The following is a 20,724-nucleotide window of genomic DNA, read 5'->3' as shown; positions in this document are numbered from 1 at the left end:
CTTACCCATACCTTCTCCCCATACCGCCACTCTTGAACTTCTCTTCACAGCATTTGCACGTCCGAATGTCACAAGGCCTAGTAGGACCATGATTGCTTATTTCCTGCTTTTACCATTATGTATTTTTTCCTCCCCTTGTTCCCTACCCACTTGCCTTGTGGCGCCTTGAAACACTACTTTGTTGTACAGGCACCTAACAAATGCTAAATAAATAAATAAAACAGACTGCGAGATTGGCCTGAATGCTTGTAAATCTCTCCTGGGGAGGGAAAGCCATGCCATGCCATCCATCCATATCTAGGACTGTTACTATAAACTGCAGTCGCTTGGAGGGAATCACAAGGGAACATGTTAGGTCGATGGCAAACCCTAATTTGTGGAGTAAGTTGCACTTCTTCCCAACGTCCTCGAATGCCACAGGATCCACCCACAGAGGCTGAGAGAGTTGTGGACCTTCTTCCTGTGAAGATGGTCCATGACCAGAACCTTGACTTTGTGAATACTCTTGAGGCCAAATAGCAGCACTGCAAACTGGTAGTGGGTGCCTCCCCCTACAAATCAAAGGTAGTTGCAATGTATGGGGTGGAGAAGACTCTGAAAGTATGTGTCCTACAAATCTAAAGACACACGGCTTTCATTCAACTCTGAAGCCTGGAGTATCTGTGCCAGCCTCACCATCTTGAAAGGCCCTTTCAGATAAGCTTGTTGAGGAGTTTTAGATCTGGAAGTGGTCTTAGCCCTAGATCCATTTTTGGTACGAGGAAGTAATGGGAATACCAGCCCTTTCCTCCCTGCAGAAAAAGCTGAGCTATCTCCTGACGCAGAAGGGGTTCAAGTTGAGGCAAAGGCAATGTGTGGGGATTCTGTGATGGTGCTAAGAGAGAAATGCCAGGCAGTGTTTGTGTCCTATGATCTGTAAAACCCAGGGTTAAAACGTTATTTAGTGCCAAGCTTGTGCAAAGAGTCAGACCTTTGCCCACACAGAGGCATTGAATAATGTTAAGGATGGAAAATCAAAGCAGTTTTGCTGCTGCAATAGAGAGAGGGAAGCGATTTTGAAGTCTTAGGCTAGCCGAGTCTATGCACCTAGATGAACATTAATTCCTTCTCTGCTGTTGCTGTGATTGGCCCTGCCAAATTAGACCTGAACCATGGCTCTTCGTTGAGAGTGAATTTGGATGGTATTTTCGAGCTGTGAAAGATGTAATACAATAATGAAATACTCAGCCACTTGCCAGTCAGCCTGGATGTGTAATATTTATCTAAGGATCAGTCGGTTTTGCTACCAAAGAGGTTATTTCCAATGAAGGACATGTCCTGCAGCTTCACTGGTACATCCTGGGAGGTCTGGCATTTGCAACCAGGAATGATGCCTAACTACTGCCCACATAGCCATACAGCAGCCTTCCCAATCTGTGGAATCGAGGCCTCGCCATCAAATATGCACTGACTGGGAAAGGGATTGGAGAGCAAATATTTACCTGCCACATCTGCAACCTCCCATCGGGCCTGCGTATACCTGACCAGCATACAACATGCAATCAAAGCTCTTTGCGCCAAAATGCCAGCAGCAAAGACTTGTATTCCCCAAGAATCACTTTTTGGGGATTCCCTCTCTGGAGGTATACTTAAAAAGGCAGTAAGCCTGGATCTACCAGTAGTAGCCTGGACTATCAGTTTCTGATGCTGGGTGTGATGTGTGGAATAGTGCATCAGATGCAGAAGCTTTCTCCTTCTGCGCTAAGTTCCTACTGACTGCGGATTCAAAGCAGGTCATCGCCATATCATCATGACCTTCTCAGTAAAGGCCAAACTAAAGGGTAGGAGAAGCACCTTAGAGGTTTTCCGTGCCAGGACATCAGTTATACCATGAGTTATTACCAATTCTGTGGGAACTAACAGGCCAAGAGTGTCTATAACTCTGGCTACCATGACTCTGAATGACCCAAAATCAGGCGCCAAGGCCGAAACGGCATAAGTGCCAATCTCAGAATCCGGACAAGTCTAAAATTCTGGTCCTGATCTAACTGTAATAGAGATTTCTCTTATTGCGCCTCATGAACAAGTCGTTTGCTAAAAGATAACTCCCTTTTGCAATCTGTGGGGTATATTCTCTAAATCATATTTTTCTGCATCTTCCTGAAAATACAACAACATTTCTGAAAGAATGCTGGCACATCAAACTCTTGAATGGTTCTCTAACCTCTGAATCGGACAGACCTGGGAGTACTGCTGATGATGATGCCGGAGCCTTAGAAAACAGATGCCTCGCTCTGCCTTTGGTGGCAGACAGGGGAGAATGGAGAGCTTGGCTACTGTGGCAGAAGGCGCAAATGCTACTGGTTCTTTAGGCTCAGTACCAAGACTTGACCCTTTGGGCAGATATGGTCCTTTTATGTGCATAGGTCCCTTTGGCAATGGTGGCTGTTGGAGCTTGGTAGAAGAACCTTCAGCATTGCAAATCTAAAGTTCTCCGACCCTTCTGTACTGTATTGAATGAAGGTATGGACCCACCTAAAGTATTGAATGAGGGTAAGGACCCACCTGAGGTTTGAGTGTGATACTCATCTTACAGTGACCTTCACTGGGACCTGCATTAAAGCTTTCTTGAGAAGGAGAAGTGGGACCTTGAGGTTAAGACCTATCTGCAAGAATGTTGGTGTCTCTCCTTTTTCTTTTCTTTCTTCCCTTCATCCCACATCAAGAAACATTCTCTCTGTGGTGTCTCCGCTGCTGATTTAGAGGGAGGAGCAGCCATTACCAAAGATTTTCCAGGAGTGTTTTTCTTGCTTTTCACCCGATGCAGCTTTGCGGCGCAGTTCTTGATAATGGCGGGATGCATGAGCAGACATGACACACATTCCCCCGTGACGTGGTCCTTTCCTAGGCACTTGACAACTGTAGGGCCAGAGACCCACATAGTATACCCACAACTATCACAGGGCTTGAAGCCCAACTTCAGAGATAAAAAAAAAGGCTTCAGTGAAAAAACATTCCTGTGCTTTGACTTCAGGTATCGGACAGATGATGTCACTTACAATGAAAAACTGAACTATGATGGAATTTCCACTCTGTAATGGACTGGTAGCTAGCAGGCATGCCCTAAAGTCTAGCCCTTCATTCGGAGTCAAATTCGTAGGAATGTTGGCACGACTTCCAGTTGGGGCTTTTCTTTGTGTAAACCTGGTACTGCAACAGGCCCTTATCTTCTTCGGACTCCGCTCATATGACTCCAACTGGTAATTCATCTGACTATGGGCTACATTCCAGTTTGGAAGTGCAGTAAATATCCGAAAGTAATTCTATTAACACCATTTTTTTTGCGATATTGAAATTACTGCCAGTTTTACAGCACCGCCAAAATGTGAGTTTTCTATTGAAGTTGACGCTATACCTCTAGCCAAGTATTAGGGGTAAATCTTCCACATTAAGGCCAAAAACTGGAGGAATTACCCAGGCAGAATTAACACCTGTCGAAATTCTCCAAATCCCCCAGTGAGCCATGTGGATAAATGGGGACAAGCACTGCCATATTACCATTTGCAATTCGGCAGCCATTTTGCCGGACTGAGTGACGATGTCAGTAATAAGGTTAATGACTGCCCGACTTGTAAAGAGGCTGTACATTTTTAAATGTAATTATGTGTCTTAGCTGTGTTTTGGGGCTGTTGATTCTGCAGACTGGTTGCATTGCATTTCCTTGTCCTTTTTTGGTGCTCTTCCTTGTTATGTATTTATTAGCCTATTCGTCCACTTCTCTTCTTAAAGCAGCATTTGGATATTTATGGGTACATAACATGTATCCTAGAGGGGACTTTAATAATTCAATGAATTGTGTTGCTGTCTGAAATTGAATTTACCGTGATTTCATGTTTTATTGCTTTCCCACATTTTGGGGACGGGATTACAATTAGACTCTAGTTATTATTTTTTTTCATATTTATCCCAATAACATCTTTCAACCTAAAGATACTTCTTTAGATCACAGATTCAGATTCTAAGAAGTGCTCCTTGAATAAACATTTCAGGATGCATGGCTAACCAAACTAGCAGCTATTAGCAACTTGCTGTAAATGTCCACCCCACTACCTTACTTCTGTGAATCCTACCTTGAAGTTGCCATCATGTAACTTCTTGATGATGCTTTGAGCCTGTCCTGCGTCCCAGCCTTGAACTGCACCAAGAGTACCTAAGGAATTGATGACGTCACTGGCGTTCATGTTCTTGATCTGTCCTGAATTCAGTCCAATCGCTTGCTGTTTCAATAGGGCCACGACGCTGGAGTCAATTGTTTGAAGATTTTCCACCAGGCTTGCCGCTAGCTGAAAGAGAAAATGGCAGCTGGTTTCCCACTTGGAATCACACAGTGAGGACACTCACCACATAAATAATTAAATATGCACCAAAAAGGAATCAGAAGGAATATTCTACCTATAAATGTCTGACATTCAACATTATGCTTTACATTAAAACCAATATGAAAACATATGTATTTAAAAATATATATTTTTGACTGGACAGGAAGGATTACAGGATTGATAAACACACTGACACACTGGCTTGTTATGTCATTGTGTTGGTCGCTTTCAGTCAGTTATTTCATTTTGTTGATTGCTTCTAGCATATTATTTGATTGCATTAGTTGTACTGACTTGTCAATTAATTGTGTTGGGTGCTACTGCCCAATCAAACCTCCATATGTCCTCCTTCGTCACAGACTTATTTGACTCTCCTCTCACAGTCATGGCCATCACTAAAACCTGGATGTTGCCACATGACTTTGTAACACCTGGCACGCTCCATACTGGTATGCCACCTTTTCTAATTCCCCGCGATTGGCGAGACGAAGTGGAGGAGTCGGCCTCGTGATTAGTCAGGCCGGCCTATCTGCTCCTCTTCACCCTTCTGGATTTCTTCCTTTGAAAGAAAAACGGTACAACTACGTGCTCCTACCCCACTCACTATTATCTGCATTTAACAGGCCCCAGCCCACTTAACTCTTTCTTCCATGCCCTTGATTTCCTCCTCGGCTCCTTACCCGCTGAGGCCCCAACTGTGCTAATGGGAGACTTCAACCTTGCGAATATCTTTACTCTGCAATGCCTTGAACTTTATACTTTCCTCTATGACCACTCCCACAATGCCTTTCAAAGCCTACCCACGCATGACTGAGGCAACTTGCCTGACCTCATCTTCCCCTCCCAGCTAAGTTTCCCAGTTTCATGCGTGACACCTCAAACCAGTCCTGCGTTTTGCTTCCAACTGAATGCTGGAACTCATAGTTTCGTTTTTCCTATTGCAATGGCGGGCCGGCATACAGTGTGAAAGAAAAACTGGACTGGCTCAAAGCTTCCGCATGGAACTCTGCAACTTGCCAGCTATGAAAAGGAATTTCATTACACCCAAAACCAGATTGGGTTGTCAAATCACAGGATATTTAGATCCTGGAAAATGTACCTACATGATCAATGAATACCAACTGACTATAGAAGAGGAATGGCTACCCTTCATCCAGAAATGCATGAGTAGACGCGACTGAGGTCTTACTGGGGGTCTATTACGTTTGCCCTCTGTGGGACGTTCAAATTCTAAGTATATGACCCAAAAACTGATTCCCAAATATTTCTTCTACGTTACTTACAACAATCTTCCTGTTGCGGGCAAGATTGTTGATATTTGTATTTGTCATGCGTTATTGGAACGTTTGTGTATGTACACTAAGAATCTTAACAAAATAAAAATTAAATTAAACAAAATAATTATAACATTTGTTAAGAGTGAGGAATAACATACTGGAAGCTTAATAACAAACCCTTCACTTCAAAGGTATGCAGCAGATGAGGAGAGATTGAAAGAAGGCGGTAGGTTGCATGACGGATGTTAAGAGAAGCAGAAAACCAGGGAACCCACACAAAGGAGCCCTGTGTTGCAGAGGTCTACCTGGAAGTCTCCAGAGTTCTCTGCAGGCCAGTCCACCTCTATACTCTCTACCTCACACTCTTCACTGTCAGGTTCTACTCATCAACCTATCCGTTCCCCACTCACCCTGCGCTGCCCCCTACTTAAGATCTGTCTCTCTTTTGGCGCTCTGTCCAACATATATCCAAAACATTGCCACTCTGGGTATCTAAACTAGCTGTTGAAAAGATACACCTCATTGGCATGTAAGGTGCAGCTCTGCACTCATCCAGTATTTCTACCTGCTCTTAATCTCCCTTTATATGTTTATACTCTGTATATCTTCTTACAATGTACACTACTATAACATTTTCACAGCAACGTAGACCCTGAGGACATCTGGTGACGACTGAAGAAATATCTCCCTGCTACCATCTACTTTACAGATCGCCCCACTGCACTTCTTCTATCCATCACACAACTATCTCTCCCTTTCTGATCCCACCTGTCAGCTGAACCACCTCATCCCCAGTTACAGTTCCTGTTGCTTAATTGTATCTAACACAGCCTATGAGGAATTTCCATCTAGCAAGGGTGTAGCAGCCCGGGCTTTTTTGATTTCTATTAATTGATAAAAATGATGCAGGTAATTCCATCTCATCGACAGTGATCTGCTAACCAGATTGCCCTTGCTTGAGTTCCATGCCAAAGGCAGAGAGTCAAGTTCCTTACTGAATTAGTTTCCTGATCTGCAGCACCTGCTCTCCAGTGGAACAGAACAGGTTCATAGGTCACATTTGCCCTTTTGACAGCTGCTCTGACAGCCAATTCAGTTCAGCGCAGACGCTGCATTTAATGTCTGCCCCTCCAAAATGTACTATTCTGGTGGCAGTTTAATCTTTAAACTTATCGCCAGACGTGTGTTTTGGGTATGGTGGCTAGTAATTCACATAACTATAAGAAGCCATATCTGATTTATGAATGAATGAATGAATAACAACTTTATTTTGTTTTTTTACCACAAAAGTGCCATATCTGATTTATATCATACCTGTGTCAGCACTGTGAGCCCAGGCTAGCTGTGGAAGCTTTTGTGTGTATTCTGGCCTGGCAGCCTGCAGGGCAAGAGACTGAAAGACTATACCTCTCCTTTGATACTTTGTGAGATCTGGTAACATTTTACTGCAGCAGTGCAGACTCCCAGCAGGAGCTGTCCAGGGAGACAGGAATCAATTAGCACACCCATCCCAAAAGGACTAGCCACACACCAAGGTGTTGCATAGCAAAAGGCCTTTGATGTTATGGGTCTGAGACGGAGTGGGTTATTGGTATTCCAACCACTCGCACTGTTCTGCACTGTTCCGTGAAATCTGGTTCAGCGCTGATGAACTGCCAAGAACAGCGGAAAGGTGTTATTGACTACTAACAGTCTCCCCCCACCACCGGTCCATTTAGGTAATCTTTAATCCCTTTTTCGCACAAGAGCATATCCTGTTATGAACATTGTGATTTGTTATTGCCTTGCACCCGTGTTTCATTACCAAGAGTGCTGCATCTTTCTATCTTTGCATATTCTGTTTTCTTTCCACAGGGGTGGGTTTCTGTAGTGTATTCTTTTTAGTTAATTTTGCATATGATGTGTCTGGTTAAAGTGTATATATTGTTTATAGAACTTTGTACATTCCTTTATTTTGGGCTGGTGTACTTTGATGTTTGGGTTGCTACTGGATCACATCTTGAGAGGACAGTCTTCCCTCTGCTCACATTACCACAAACGGCAAAGGATGTATATCTCTTAACTGCCCGTTTCGCCTTTATGATTGGGCTCACTCTTGTTTTGTAGAAGCGTGAGGGCTGAGTAGGTGATTTTGCCGCCTTTCATCCTTGTACTCCTGTGGATCACAAATAATTTTGTCACACAGCCCTGCTGTAACGTGTGTCCATTTACTTGTGTTCCTATTAACTCATTGTTGTACAGCACTCCACTGCTTCTCACAGATAGGTCCACATTAAAAAAATACCCCCAAAAGTAAATTCAAGGCAACCTTTTTAAAATGCTCTATCGACCCATGCACACCTTACTGGGAGACTAAAGTCTGCTTTCACCGATTACACTCAAGGCTTTTTGCAGTACCTGTATGTCAGAAGATGAGGGAGCTGTGCTGCTGCTCGTGGCACACACGTTTTGTATTTTATTAATCAAGTCCAGTATCTTTTCAGCTGTGAGGGTCTTGAAAGCATTGGATCCTTGTGCAAAGCAGAGGAGCTTGTCTGGGAGGCTGCAAAAGAGAAAGACAATGTAAATTAGCTTAAGGGCTCAAGGCATGTGTGTGTGTGCCCAGGTGGAGTAGTCCCAACATATATATACTCCCATCGCAGCTGAATGTTCACTGCCCTCTTGATCCAAAACCATGAATGAGCAAGTGAGTGCGTGTCTATGGAGGCGGAGTCTAGGTTTGTGATAACCAAAAAGCTGCCCTTCCCCCATTATCAGTCAAATCATTGTGATTGGGCCTCATTACGACCCTGGCGGAATGGGTTTAACGGCACCGGTAAAGGTGCCAACGCTGTTAAACCCATTCCGCCTTATTGCGAGGTTCCCTTGCGGGACCCGCTCTGGGCGTCTGGTCAGACCAGACTTCCTTTGCGGGTACCGCAAGGGTTCCAGGGAGCTAACAACGGGCCCGTTAATAAGGGGCCCGTTGTTAGCTTTCTCCCCAGTCCCATTGAGCCCTATGGCGGCTCGAATGGGAATGGGCATGGGTACATTGAACGAGGAATTACCGGGTCCTCCAAGGTTTGAATGGCCCGGTAATTCCTCATTCAAGGAACCCGGACCCGAGTTTGGAGGCAGCCATGCCCTTATTAAGGGTATGGCTGCTTCCAAACTCCTAATGAAGCCCATTGTGTTTTAAGGAGAAGAAGAGATCAAGTACCAAAAATAGCACCTCCAGATGGCATTGATTTTTATAACATGTTACAATGAAGCTTTTTGATGCTGATGATGAAATTGAAAGAGGAAAACATGTACTTTCTTTTGTATCTGTCCTTTTTGTGTGATTTCAAGTTGTATGAAATCGCCCATCAAAGTTCAAACTCTGAATATTTCTGCAAAACAAAAAAAGTCTTTGTTACCATAACTTTCCTTAAAACAAATAACTTGGAGGGGGCGGTGGTAATCTAATGTTAAGCAGTAAGAATGCATGCTCATTTGTGTATATTAAAGTTGACAGCAAGTGACTGCTGCAATTGCATCTGCTCAAACAGTCAGCCACCGGTCCAGCTTCAAGTAGTGCAGGGTGTGGGGATTTTCACATCCTTGCAAACTTAGCAGGTGCTCGGGTGACAAGGAAAGAGAGCAATTGTTCCCATGTGCAGCTGCATAGAGGAGAAGGTGAGAGCCCAGTCGAACATTGTATTAAAAGAGACATGGCTGGATATGAGGTTAGAAAAATGCCATCAATTCGATGCTGGTGTATGAATTTGAGCAAACTCTGGATTTCACCGAGACACCACTGCCAGCTAATGATATGGATTAATCTTCCCAGTGGATAAGAGGAGGCTGTGCAGAAAGTGTGCCTTCATTGCTGAACAAAGGACCCCACGGAAAACAAAGCAGAACAGCCCAACATAGATGGCCATAATCGTGTCTAGTCTTCACTTGCACAGTTTGCTACCCTGACTGCACTTTCAGATATGTTCCTTTACAAAGTGCTGCTAAGTACCGCAACCTCTTTGATGTATTTGATCCCATCCTATTAAATATTGTGTCCTGAACTGGCAGATTGCTACCACATGAGCATTCAAAATATTGAATAAGACATCACAATCTTCTAGACTATTACATGAAGTGTGAAGTCAGGAAATCTTACTGAAAAAGGACATTCCCAAAGAAAGCAGGGATGAGCTAAGACTTGACTACTTTCAAAACTCTCAAAACCAAGTTGCTCGTGCTGTGTTATCGAAAGTATAACGTCCTGAAAGCCTCATCACACTGTCTGCAAATTCTCTTTGACTCCTTTGTAACAAAGATTTCGACCCATACGCCATTTTTGATCACCGGTTAGGGGCTGCAAGACCATGCTGTATTAAAAGCACCCTATCCTGAAAACAAGATGGCCTTCTTCTAGCCCTGGATCGTTTCTCAGATCAACGTATGTGCACCCTAAATGTATTGCTCTGGAAACTATTTGGACATTGGAATGTGTTTTGCCATTCACGATCAAGTGCTCCCTTGGCTGGTATAAGTCTTCTGTCCCAACATTCCAATGTTTCTCCTTTGTCTTTCCATCTTTTAAACAGAACATTCAACCCTCATTGGTTGGAATGTTCTACAACAAAAATGTGTCCCTCCTCAGGCCATTACCAGATGGTATTGCACCCTGGCCCTCGATAAAGAGCTTTTCCCACCTCGTAATACCCTTGGAATGCAGCATTATTGCTTAATTACTGTAAAATATTCTGGACTGAAGAATTACTTTGAATGAGCAACTCTTAAAATAATATATACAACTAACAAGTAACAGTCCATCTAAACCATGGAGAGTTCCTCTCTATTTGTCTCGGAGGATAGCTCAGGGGCAGCGTACTCGCCTTGGAAGCAAAACGACACAGAGCACCACAGGTTCGATCCCCGGGTCCACACTTAGAAACCACTGGGTATTAAGTGCGTTATAAATAACCTATCATATCATATATCAACGGAATAAGAAAACATTCTATTTCAAGCACAAAAGATCCACTCTCTCTTTGTTCCTAAGGGAAATGATTCAGATTCAGGTGAAGGAGACAAGGGAAGGAAGCTTAAAATAGTGGCCAAATGGGGTGCGCATAGCAAGAACAGAGGAGAAGCTAGGAAAGACAGCTTCACATTGGTAATATAGCTCAGTGGGTTGAACACTTGCTGCTGTGATCTGTGTGTGATCTTCAGGACAGAGGTTCAAATCCCTGCAAGGCCAACTCAGCCTTTCATCCTTCTGAGGTCAATAAATAAGTACCAACTTCGGATGGAACTTCGGATGGTGAAGTTGTATGTAAATATGTTCTATGTAAAGTGACTTGGCCAAAGCACTATATAATTAACACATCATTATCATTGAGAGTTTTCAAAGAGGAGGGAAGTTGTTGCCTGACAAAAGCATTGGGATCATCTTTTGATCGATGCCTGGAGTATTTGGAACATGAGCAGGAGACTGGCTTTAAGGCATACTTAGTTGTAATTACGCTAGCTTATGAAAGATCACTGTATGCAAGGTTTATATTAGGAATTTTTGCCCATCGATGCCTTTACGCACACTTGGAAGGGCTCCGATTCTGAAAAATGCCCAATGTGCGATGCTGGTAAGGAGACAGCCTCACATTACCTCCTCCTCTGCAAGGCAACCCTGTGGCTATTTGAGACTTATCCTGTTGGAGGCCGTTATACATACACTTGGCCCCGCTCACCTATTTCTAAGATAATGTTCTCATCTTTCAGTAGCGTGTGCTGTTGCCCGTTATTTGCGTAGAGCATGGCTGCAGAGGAGGAAAATCTTAAATCAAGGCCATGTGTTAATTTTGCATTACTATTTTGAAATCACCAAGTGTCCTAGGTTGCGAGCATATCTCTCCTAGCATCTGTTTTTATCTGATGTTTAGGTTGGCTAACACTGCTTCTTATGTACTAAGGTGAGATATGCAAGATCTCTCACTTTTTAATGTTCTTTATTGTAATATTAGTCATTTTATGATGTTTTAAACCTGATGACTTTTTGTCGAATAAAGGTTGTTCAACAGCGACAGCATTGCAAACAAAACAAAATACCAAATTGAAATATTAATCTGGAAAACTAGGAGACATTCAAAATACAATATAAAAGATGTAAACGTTAAATTATTCAAAATGGCATAATCATATTGAAATGATTAGAGAAGCAATTTTACTAGAGGTACATAACACATGTAACCTAGAGGGGTGACTACCTGGTGCACCTGCTAAACATGTTTATTTGCACTTTTAGTCACAGCATCCTGCACAGGCTGATATCTGAAGCGGCTAGACTAGAGTCATGGCCCTGTGACACAAAGGGCAAAACAAGACCAATTATTCTGCAAGAAAACCGTGCTTTGGGGCCCAAAATGTTATTTGCCTCATCAACTTTTAGGGACATTTTCCTGAGTCCGTTCACAAACATTCTCAACAGGAACAACTTCATGAACTACTCAGTGTATTTCTTTATTGTATTCATTTGTGTGTAATAAAGCATTGGTATTGAAGTTTTGGGGTGTCTACTAGATTTCACAATTTTATTTTGCTAATCTACATATCTGTCCCTACTTCGTGATCAGTATGTCCTTCTGTTCATTTGCCTATTGGTCCACAGGCCGGATTCTCAGCTATGCCCACTCTTCTCAAGCCCAGACCCTAGCGTAAATCTAAGTTAGAAATGTAATGAACTTAAAGAGCCTGATTAGCACCCCATTGTAACACCTGCCGCCTTATACCTGATGCAAAAAGCGTTGAGCTGGAGCAAACCTCGAGACTCTCAGGACATTTCTGAACTGCTCTTGACCAAACCTCTGCTAATCACATATTTATGAGGATCCCAAAGATGCTGTAGGCATCTCCAGATTTGCTGCAGTTTTAGGCTTTTTAGAATTAGTAGCAGCTGTAGGTAATGCAATGTAATTGTCATTTGTATAGTGCCTTTTCCCATTGGTATGGCCTCAAAGCGCTGAAGGTGAACGCCCTCGGGGGACGAAGTCCAAGGTATGGGAAATTCATCAGAGAAGTTTAGAATGTGTGTGTGCATTTTAGCCAATGCGAAGGCAGACAGGGGTGGCCCAGTCCCTGCTAGATACCAATGTCGAGATGGTAAGAGACATTCCCAAGCATGCCCTCATCAGCTCCAGTGCAAATCTTTGAGAAGCAGGCACACCGTGCCAATTGGGCAATGTGTAGAGTTTCTGAAATCACAGTTCCCAGGGAGGGCTGGCCGGGAAACCGCTAGCAGAGGGAATTTACGTAGATCTATTTGTTTTGAACCAACAGGATATGATATGGGATGGACACCATGGCAGGGCTCCTTTTCAGCATGGCTATGCATTAACATTGATGAGTTCAGCCAATTGTAAACTGGCTCACTGATTCCATTTTAAACTTGACAGTTTGCAAGAAGTTCTCCAACTGTCCAAATCCCAATGACCCACAGATCATTTATTTTCCCCCAGTTCTCTGCTTCTCCCTGAAGAACACTCAAAAGGTTATTCCCTTTCTGGAGTATGTTGCCCAACCTGGTAATGTTGAAGTCTGGCTTTGCGGCAAAGATGGCAGCTGTGTACTTAGATCCCACACCATCTTGAAGGTCCGAGTTCCCAAACAGATCCAGGTTCTTGGGATCTAGCGCTAAATTTTTCAGCTGAAAAAGAAAAATAGGAACACACATTTACCTCTTGTCATTAGAGCCAGAAAAGCACCACTTGGGTAATTTTTGTGCATTGTGAAATGTGCACTGGTTGTTTATTCAGTCCTTATAAAAACCAAATAAAAGACTGATCACAATAAATTCTTGATTTCACTCAGAGGGATATGCCTTTGTTGCCTTGCCCGAGAACGACCACCCACCAAATAGATAAAACAGTGTCTTACCTTTAACTGCATACTTAAGTAAATGATGCAACAGTGGCAGAGCCAGAGGGACCAGGGGGGCAGCCACCATCCCCCTTTAGCTCACCCCCTGGTTCCCAGTGCACCTAGAGCCTCCCGCTAGTGCCTTATTATCCATCCCCCGACACCAAAAGCGGCCTCCGCTACTGACTGCTGCAACCCAGGACTGCAGTATATGTATGCTTTCATTTACATGAATCCTCCCTGCAGTAAAGGTGGGGACCCCTTTTAAAGGTTGTGTTTCTGGTCTGCATTCACACTATTGGTAGTCATGGGATCAACCACTTCAATAACAGGGGAGTGCTGCACATGAGGATGTCCATCCAGGGTCCAGCTGGGTCTTGACAGCAACCTAAACAGCTTGCCTTTTTTATACGAATCATAGGTGCTGACAGGAGTGAAGGAGTTGGCAGAGTAATGACAAAGGGGCGGTTCTGCTGCAATGTACACTAAAGTAGTATGTGCATTCACCGACTCACTCAATCATTCACTCACTCACGAACTCATTGCCAAATTTCCCCAACAACCTGATTATGCCACAAGAAAACCTAAGGGAATTTTTTCTCAAGTGGTTAAGGAGTTCCATCAGATTTATTAGTGCATCACTGTGGATTTGGGGTGTTGAAAAATATATACGGGAGGCTTAAAGTCCCTGAAGTTCCATACATGACAGAGGGGAGGAGTGCAGGAAGGAAGGAAATTAGAGAGGGATGCAGGGACGTCATTTCACCAAAATGCCAGCGGAAGTGACATCACATGATCCTTGACTTCTGAGGACATCACAGGAAGTAATGTCATTTGACCCCACCCCAAAGTGACATCACAGGAAGTGATGGAACACAACCGTTTACCCCTTGACAAAACATGAAGTGGCATCAGATAGCATTGTGTCTAAGTACACTATGAAAAATATGGTTCCAATATCACTGTAACGTGATATACATTTCATACAAGAATGGATCACCATATGTATCAGCAGAAAAAACATGCTACTTGCGAAAAGCGAAATACATAGTCCGAAATGGATGCTTAGTCTACTCTAAATGCTTTTTGGAGCATTTTGTCTGGATTGTGAAATTGAGGTGTTTAAGAACAGACTATATCCGTGACTCACCCCCTGCAGTGGGCCTGAAATAAACCTTTAATGAGTCTAGAAATTATTGTGTAGAATTCCAGAAAGACAAATTATCTGTCATTCCTATTCTTTCTTATTTAGGGTCACTGCTGAAAGTGTTAAACTTGTGAAAAACCCTGTTTTTTTTAAAGAAGCCTAAACAAGAAAGCCAGCCAATCTAGACGCAAAGAGCACATGGCATTGGCCACAGAACAGGAGCTTCAATTTGTAAAAAAGAAAACAAAATATATATATTTTTTTAGGAGTAGCAAGGGAGACGACAGGGGTAGCAAGGGAGACCCCTGGTGACCACTAAATGACGTCACTGGAGGGAAGAAAATAGAGAGAAGATGAGATGGGGGAGTATGATAAGCTTTCTGGCCTGATTAGATCTCAATCGTAGGGTCGATGTATGTAGTCTCAATTTATTAGACAGGGGGTTCAAATGAGTGCATTGCAGGCTTTTAATATAATTCGAATGTAATGTAATGTATTTTGGGTTTTTACAGGGAGCCAGTGTAGGGAGCGCAGTACCTGGCTAATAGGGTCATACTTTATCTATTTCAGTGAAGTTCTGGCTGCAGTATTTTGTACTTGGTGGATTCGAGAAATTTAACATTTGGCAAGTCCTAAGTAAATACTATAGTCAAAATCTAAATGGGAAGAGAATAATGAGTCTGTCACTCACTAAGACATGATATGAGAAAGACAGATAATGAAGGAGATGTTTTCATTTCCCAAAAAGGAAAGAAATACAGGTTTTTATGATTAGCGCAATTTGACTATTCGGTGCCAGCTTGTTAACGCTTGTTAAGATAACGACCTACATTTTTTACTTCCATCTTTGTTTTAGGACATTGCCCAAATATGTTTCACCAACATAGGCAGATCTAGGTTATGGGTTTTTTGTTCACAATTAATAATTCGGTTTTGTCAGGATTTATTTGTAGAAAATTCAGGTTCATCCAACATTTAATCAAAGGAAGACAATGGGCCTCATTACGAGTTTGCCGGGACAGTAACAACGGTACCAGTAAGCTTGCCGGTACCGTTGTTACCGTACCATCAAACTACGAGTTCTTCTCGCAGGTGCCCTTGCAGCCACCACGTCTGACCTGGTGGCTATACCGGCCCCCGCGAGCAGAACATGACAGTAGCACCGGTACCGTTTTTTTTTTTTTTTTTACTTTTTTTTATTATTGATTGTGGTACACATCACTACAACAACATGACGCTCTACACTTGTCTTTGCATAAACAGGGTGTTACCTTCAAAATGACAACAAGACATATGAGATTTACAAAGCTAGTGCACTTCAGGGGCCTGACGGGCTGTTACTAGCTGATCCCAGTTTGCATAAGTATACTCTGAACGGAGCCCAAATGTCTTTTGGTTTACTTGCCCTTGGGTGCGACATTATATACTGTTCCTCACACTCATTGACACATGCCAGTTCTTTCAGAAAGTGATTCATGCGTGGCGCGTGTGTGCTCTTCCAGTTCTGCAGTATGCACTTTTTTGCCACTACACACGCTATGTTAAATAGTCTTCTGGTCACTTCAGATGTCTTTCCTATGTCTCTGAACAGGTATTTCTGGGGAGTCAGATCTGCTGGCACTTGTGCGATTTCTCCCAGAAGTTTCGCCACTTCTCCCCAGAACCCATATATAAGTGGGCAACTCCAGTACATATGGAATGAATCAGCATGTTCGTAACCACATTTCAGGCAATTGTCTGGATTGTTCTGTGTGAATTTTGCAATTCTCTCAGGTGTGTGATGCAGTTTATTTAGTACCTTGAATTGGATCAGGCAGAGGCCTGCATTCATGGAGACCCTCTTGGTCAATTCACAATATCTCACCCAGGTCTTATCCGTTATGGTTGTTCCTAGGTCAGCTTCCCAGGAGGCTTTGATCAGATTCACTGTCGGCGTGTTTGCCTGTACAGCCATATATAGCCCGGAAACACTGGTTCCTGACTTGGTGGACAGGGTCACGAGGCACGGGTTTGGGGGGGGGTTCATCTGGGGACAGTGGCCACCTAGCCTTGAAGGCCATTCGCATCCTGTGATACTGTAGTATCTTCAACTGGTCCCTTCCCATCCCAACCTTAAATTCTTCCAGTGTTATAAATGTATCATTGGGAAAGATGTCTCTGATTTTGAATTCCCCCTCCGGGTCCCATGTCTTCTGAACATCAATTCCGTAAGACGGTGCAATGTCGGGAAAGTTCCAGAAGGGGGCCTCCGATTAAAATGGCGTGTCTACTTTAAGCCTACGATAGATCCTAGACCATGCATGTACTGTTCTGCTGACTGGGTCAAATGGGCAGTCATCTTTATGTTTAACCCCAAAGATAACAGATCTTAGGTCAGTTGGGTGTGCAGCGTGTTTCTCAATGCTGATGTGTGGTGAGGTGTTCAAATCATCATACCAGTATCTGACAAACTGGGCCTGTGCCACCAGATAATATAGTTCGAAATCCGGAGCTGCTATGCCTCCCTTATTGTATGGTTCTACCATTTTGTTCCATTTCATTCTGGCCGTTCCCCCGCTCCACAGAAACTCCACGGTCAGAGATTGGAGGGCATCGAAAAACTGTCTGCCGGGCCATAATGGGATGTTAGTGAAAATATATAATAGCTTTGGTAAAATCACCATTTTTAATATGGCCACACGGCCCATAAGTGAAATAGGGAGTTTTGCCCATAAACAGAGTTTGGTGGATATCGTGCTTAAAGGGATAGTCCAGTAAAAATATGTATTTAAAAAATAGATAGGCAATATTAAAAAAAAAATACTAGCACTTTTTTTTTAAACTTCCTATGTAAAATTTTGAGCTATTCAAGCTCAAAATTCGCAAAAGCAAGCACATGTGCGCATCCATTTTGTGAAATGGATGCCTGCCTGTGCTGGCTTTTGCTTTTGCGGCACTAAGGAAGGAAAAGCCAGCCAGCTGTAGTAAACAAAAGCTACTGCTGGGTGGCTTTTCCTTCATTGGTGCTGTACGCGGAGGACGGGGACCGGAGACCAGAGCAGGAAAGCTGCAGCTGAATCTCGGTAAGTGCTATTTATTTATTTTTTTTAAATAAGCACTAGCTGTGGTTTTTTTCTAAGTTTTCCGGGCTGGAGGAGCCCGGAAAACTTAGAAATAGAACTGCAGCTTTAAAAATTTTGTATTTAAAAACGCTGCGGTTTTTCTTTCCGAGTTTCTCAGGCTCCTCCGGTTCGGAGGAGCCTGAGAAACTCGGAAAGAAAAACCCCAGCGTTTTCAAACACAACCACGTTGTGTTTCTGCCTGCTGTGGCTATCACTTTGGGTCTCCGGTGCTCCCCCAGGGGGCACCAGAGACCCAAAGTGAAACCCAAGGCAGGCAGAAACACAACGCGGTTGTGTTTATATGCCGCAGTGTTTCTGCCTACAGCTGATTTCCCATTTGGGGCTCTCGGGCTCCCCACGGGGGGCCCGAGAGCCCCAAATGGGAAATGCTAAATGCTGCAGTGTTTCTGCCTAAATCTGATTTCCCATTTGGGGCTGTCGGGTTCCCCACGGGGGGCCCGAGAGCCCCAAATGGAAAATGCTAAATGCTGCAGTGTTTCTGCCTAAATCTGCGTCCCATTTGGGAAAGCAGATTTAGGCAGAAACACTGCAGCATTTAGCATTTCCAATTTGGGGCTCTCCGGCCCCCCGTGATAGCCACAGCAGGCAGAAACACAACACGGTTGTGTTTGAAAATGCTGTGGTTTTTCTTTCCGAGTTTCTCAGGCTCCTCCGAGCCGGAGGAACCTGAGAAACTTGGAAAGATAAACCGCAGCGTTTTCAAACACAACGTTGTATTTATGTTTGCGGTCGCTTCAAAAGCGACCGCAAACATAGATACAACGTTTTTAAAGCTGCGGTTTTATTTCTAAGTTTTCCGGGCTCCTCCAGCCCGGAAAACTTAGAAAAAAAAACGCAGCTAGTGCTTATTTTTAAAAATAAATAAATAGCACTTACCGAGATTCAGCTGCAGCTTTCCTGCTCTGGTCTGAAGGAAAAGCCACCCAGCGTTAGCTTTTGTTTACTACAGCTGGCTGGCTTTTCCTTCATTAGTGCCGCAAAAGCAAAAGCCAGCACAGGCGAGCATCCATTTCACAAAATGGATGCGCCCATGTGCTCGCTTTTGCGAATTTTGAGCTTGAATAGCTCAAAATATTACATAGGAAGTTTTTTAAAAAAAGTGCTAGTATTTTTTTTTTAATATTGCCTATCTATTTTTTAAATACATTTTTTTACTGGACTATCCCTTTAATAGGAGTTCATTATTATCCGAATATAAAGAGGTTTAATTCCCGAATACGATAATACCCAGGTATCTAATTTTAGTGGGAGACCACTGCAGTCCTTGTGTGTTATTTGGGCACCTTGTGGCAGGGGTTAGGGGAAAGATCTCAGATTTGGATCTGTTAGTTCTATACCCTGAGTATTCTGCAAACTCGTGTATGGCTATCATTGCTGGTCCCAGGTGTGTGTCGGGTTCTTGAACATACAGCAGTGTGTCGTCTGCATATAAGGATATTGACTGGTTTAGGCCCGCCATCCTTATACCCCTCTGCGCCTGATGTTCCCTAATGGCTGCTGCCACCGGTTCCATTGTGAGGGAGAACAGTATGGGAGAGAATGGGCATCCCTGTCTCGTGCCCCTGCTCAACCCAAACCAGTCAGACAGCGTGCGGTTGGTCAGCACTCTAGCCCCAGGATTAGAGTATAACAGCCTGACGCAACTTACAAAGTATGGGCCGATTTCGAATTTCTCCAGCACCGCAAACAGATATATCCATGACACTGAATCAAACGCCTTTTCGGCGTCAAGGGATACGGCCACCTCCTGGGCTTCAGGTTTTATCTGGGCCATGACTCCAAATAGCCTTCGGAGATTCAGTGTCGTTGATCTGGTGGGAATGAAGCCACACTGATCTGGGTGTACCAGTGTGGACATATTGGGAAGGAGTCTTGTGGCTAGAATTTTAGCAAATATTTTTACATCACAATTTATTAAGGAAAGGGCTCTGTAGAAGGACATCTCGTTGGATGGACACCTAGGCTTCATAGGCACCGTTATTATGGCCTCCTTCATGGATGTTGGCAGGGTTCCCAGTTCTATAGCTTCCTCCCAGACCGACAGTTGTACCAGGGCTAATTCCTCTTTGAGTTCCTTATATAATTCAGCTCCCAGTCCATCTGAACCTGGCGCTTTTCCATTGGCTAATGATTTTATGGCATCTAGGATCTCATTATTCATCAGGGGTTGGTCGAGCGCAAGTTTATACTCTATGGGTAGTTAAGGGAGCGTGATATTATCTAGGTACTTTTTTATGTCGCTGATTGATTTCAAAACATGATTGGAGTAGAGGTCTGAGTAAAAGCGGGTGAATTCTCTATTTATTCCATCTTCGCTGGTGGTCACTGCTCCATCTCCTGCCAATATGCTGGAGATCGGTGTATGGTGTCTCTCGGGCTTCAACAGGTTTGACAAGGTACGACCTGCTCCATTCCCTTCACCGTACCTCCGTGCTCTAAGTGGAGTAGTCATATATAGAAGTTCCCTAGTGGCTAGTTTATTAAACTCCTGCCGACTGACATTAATGTCAGAGAGGATTTTATCTTTATGTGAGATTGTATACCGAGCTTCTAACTCCCCCAAACGTTGCTCCACCTCCGCCAGTTCTACCCTGACCGACCTTAACAGACCAGTGGATTTAGATATTAGGATCCCTCTCACCCATACCTCTAAGGTTTTCCAAAGGGTTTCTCGCCTGTCAACTGATTCCCTATTTGTTTCAAGGAAATGCTCCACCTCTATGTGCAGTGCATCAGCCACTGTCGGGACCTTAAGAATGTCGGTGGCATCCTCCATCTTCTAGCTGGGGGTTTTACATTCTCCAGTGTCATGTCCACTATGATTGGGGAGTGATCCGACAAAGTTCGGGGGAGTAGCTCACAGCTACGGATCTGGTGCACAAGGGATGTGGATCCAAGCCAATAATCTATCCTGGACTCAGTGTTGTGCACCGAGGAGTAGAATGAGT

General features: G+C 43.7%; 1 protein-coding gene across 4 annotated transcripts in view; it reads right to left on the bottom strand.

Moving 5' to 3' along the window:
• The window catches only part of LOC138569359 (uncharacterized), a 1,262,132-nt gene that overhangs the window by 190,556 nt on the left and 1,050,852 nt on the right, over positions 1-20,724 (bottom strand). For all 4 annotated transcript variants that reach the window (XM_069647272.1, XM_069647275.1, XM_069647274.1 and 1 more), the window contains 3 exons: positions 13,171-13,295; positions 8,033-8,177; positions 4,110-4,322 (listed from right to left, as the gene is read on the bottom strand). In XM_069647272.1, coding sequence (XP_069503373.1) covers positions 4,110-4,322; positions 8,033-8,177; positions 13,171-13,295 — 483 coding nt within the window. The remainder of the gene's footprint in view (positions 1-4,109; positions 4,323-8,032; positions 8,178-13,170; positions 13,296-20,724) is intronic.

The sequence above is a fragment of the Ambystoma mexicanum genome, chromosome 2q, assembly GCF_040938575.1.
Source record: "Ambystoma mexicanum isolate Mex_15411 chromosome 2q, UKY_AmexF1_1, whole genome shotgun sequence".
Taxonomy (NCBI): domain Eukaryota; kingdom Metazoa; phylum Chordata; class Amphibia; order Caudata; family Ambystomatidae; genus Ambystoma; species Ambystoma mexicanum.
The sequence above is the reverse complement of the archived record's forward strand: the minus strand, read 5'-3'. Positions and strand labels throughout refer to the sequence as shown.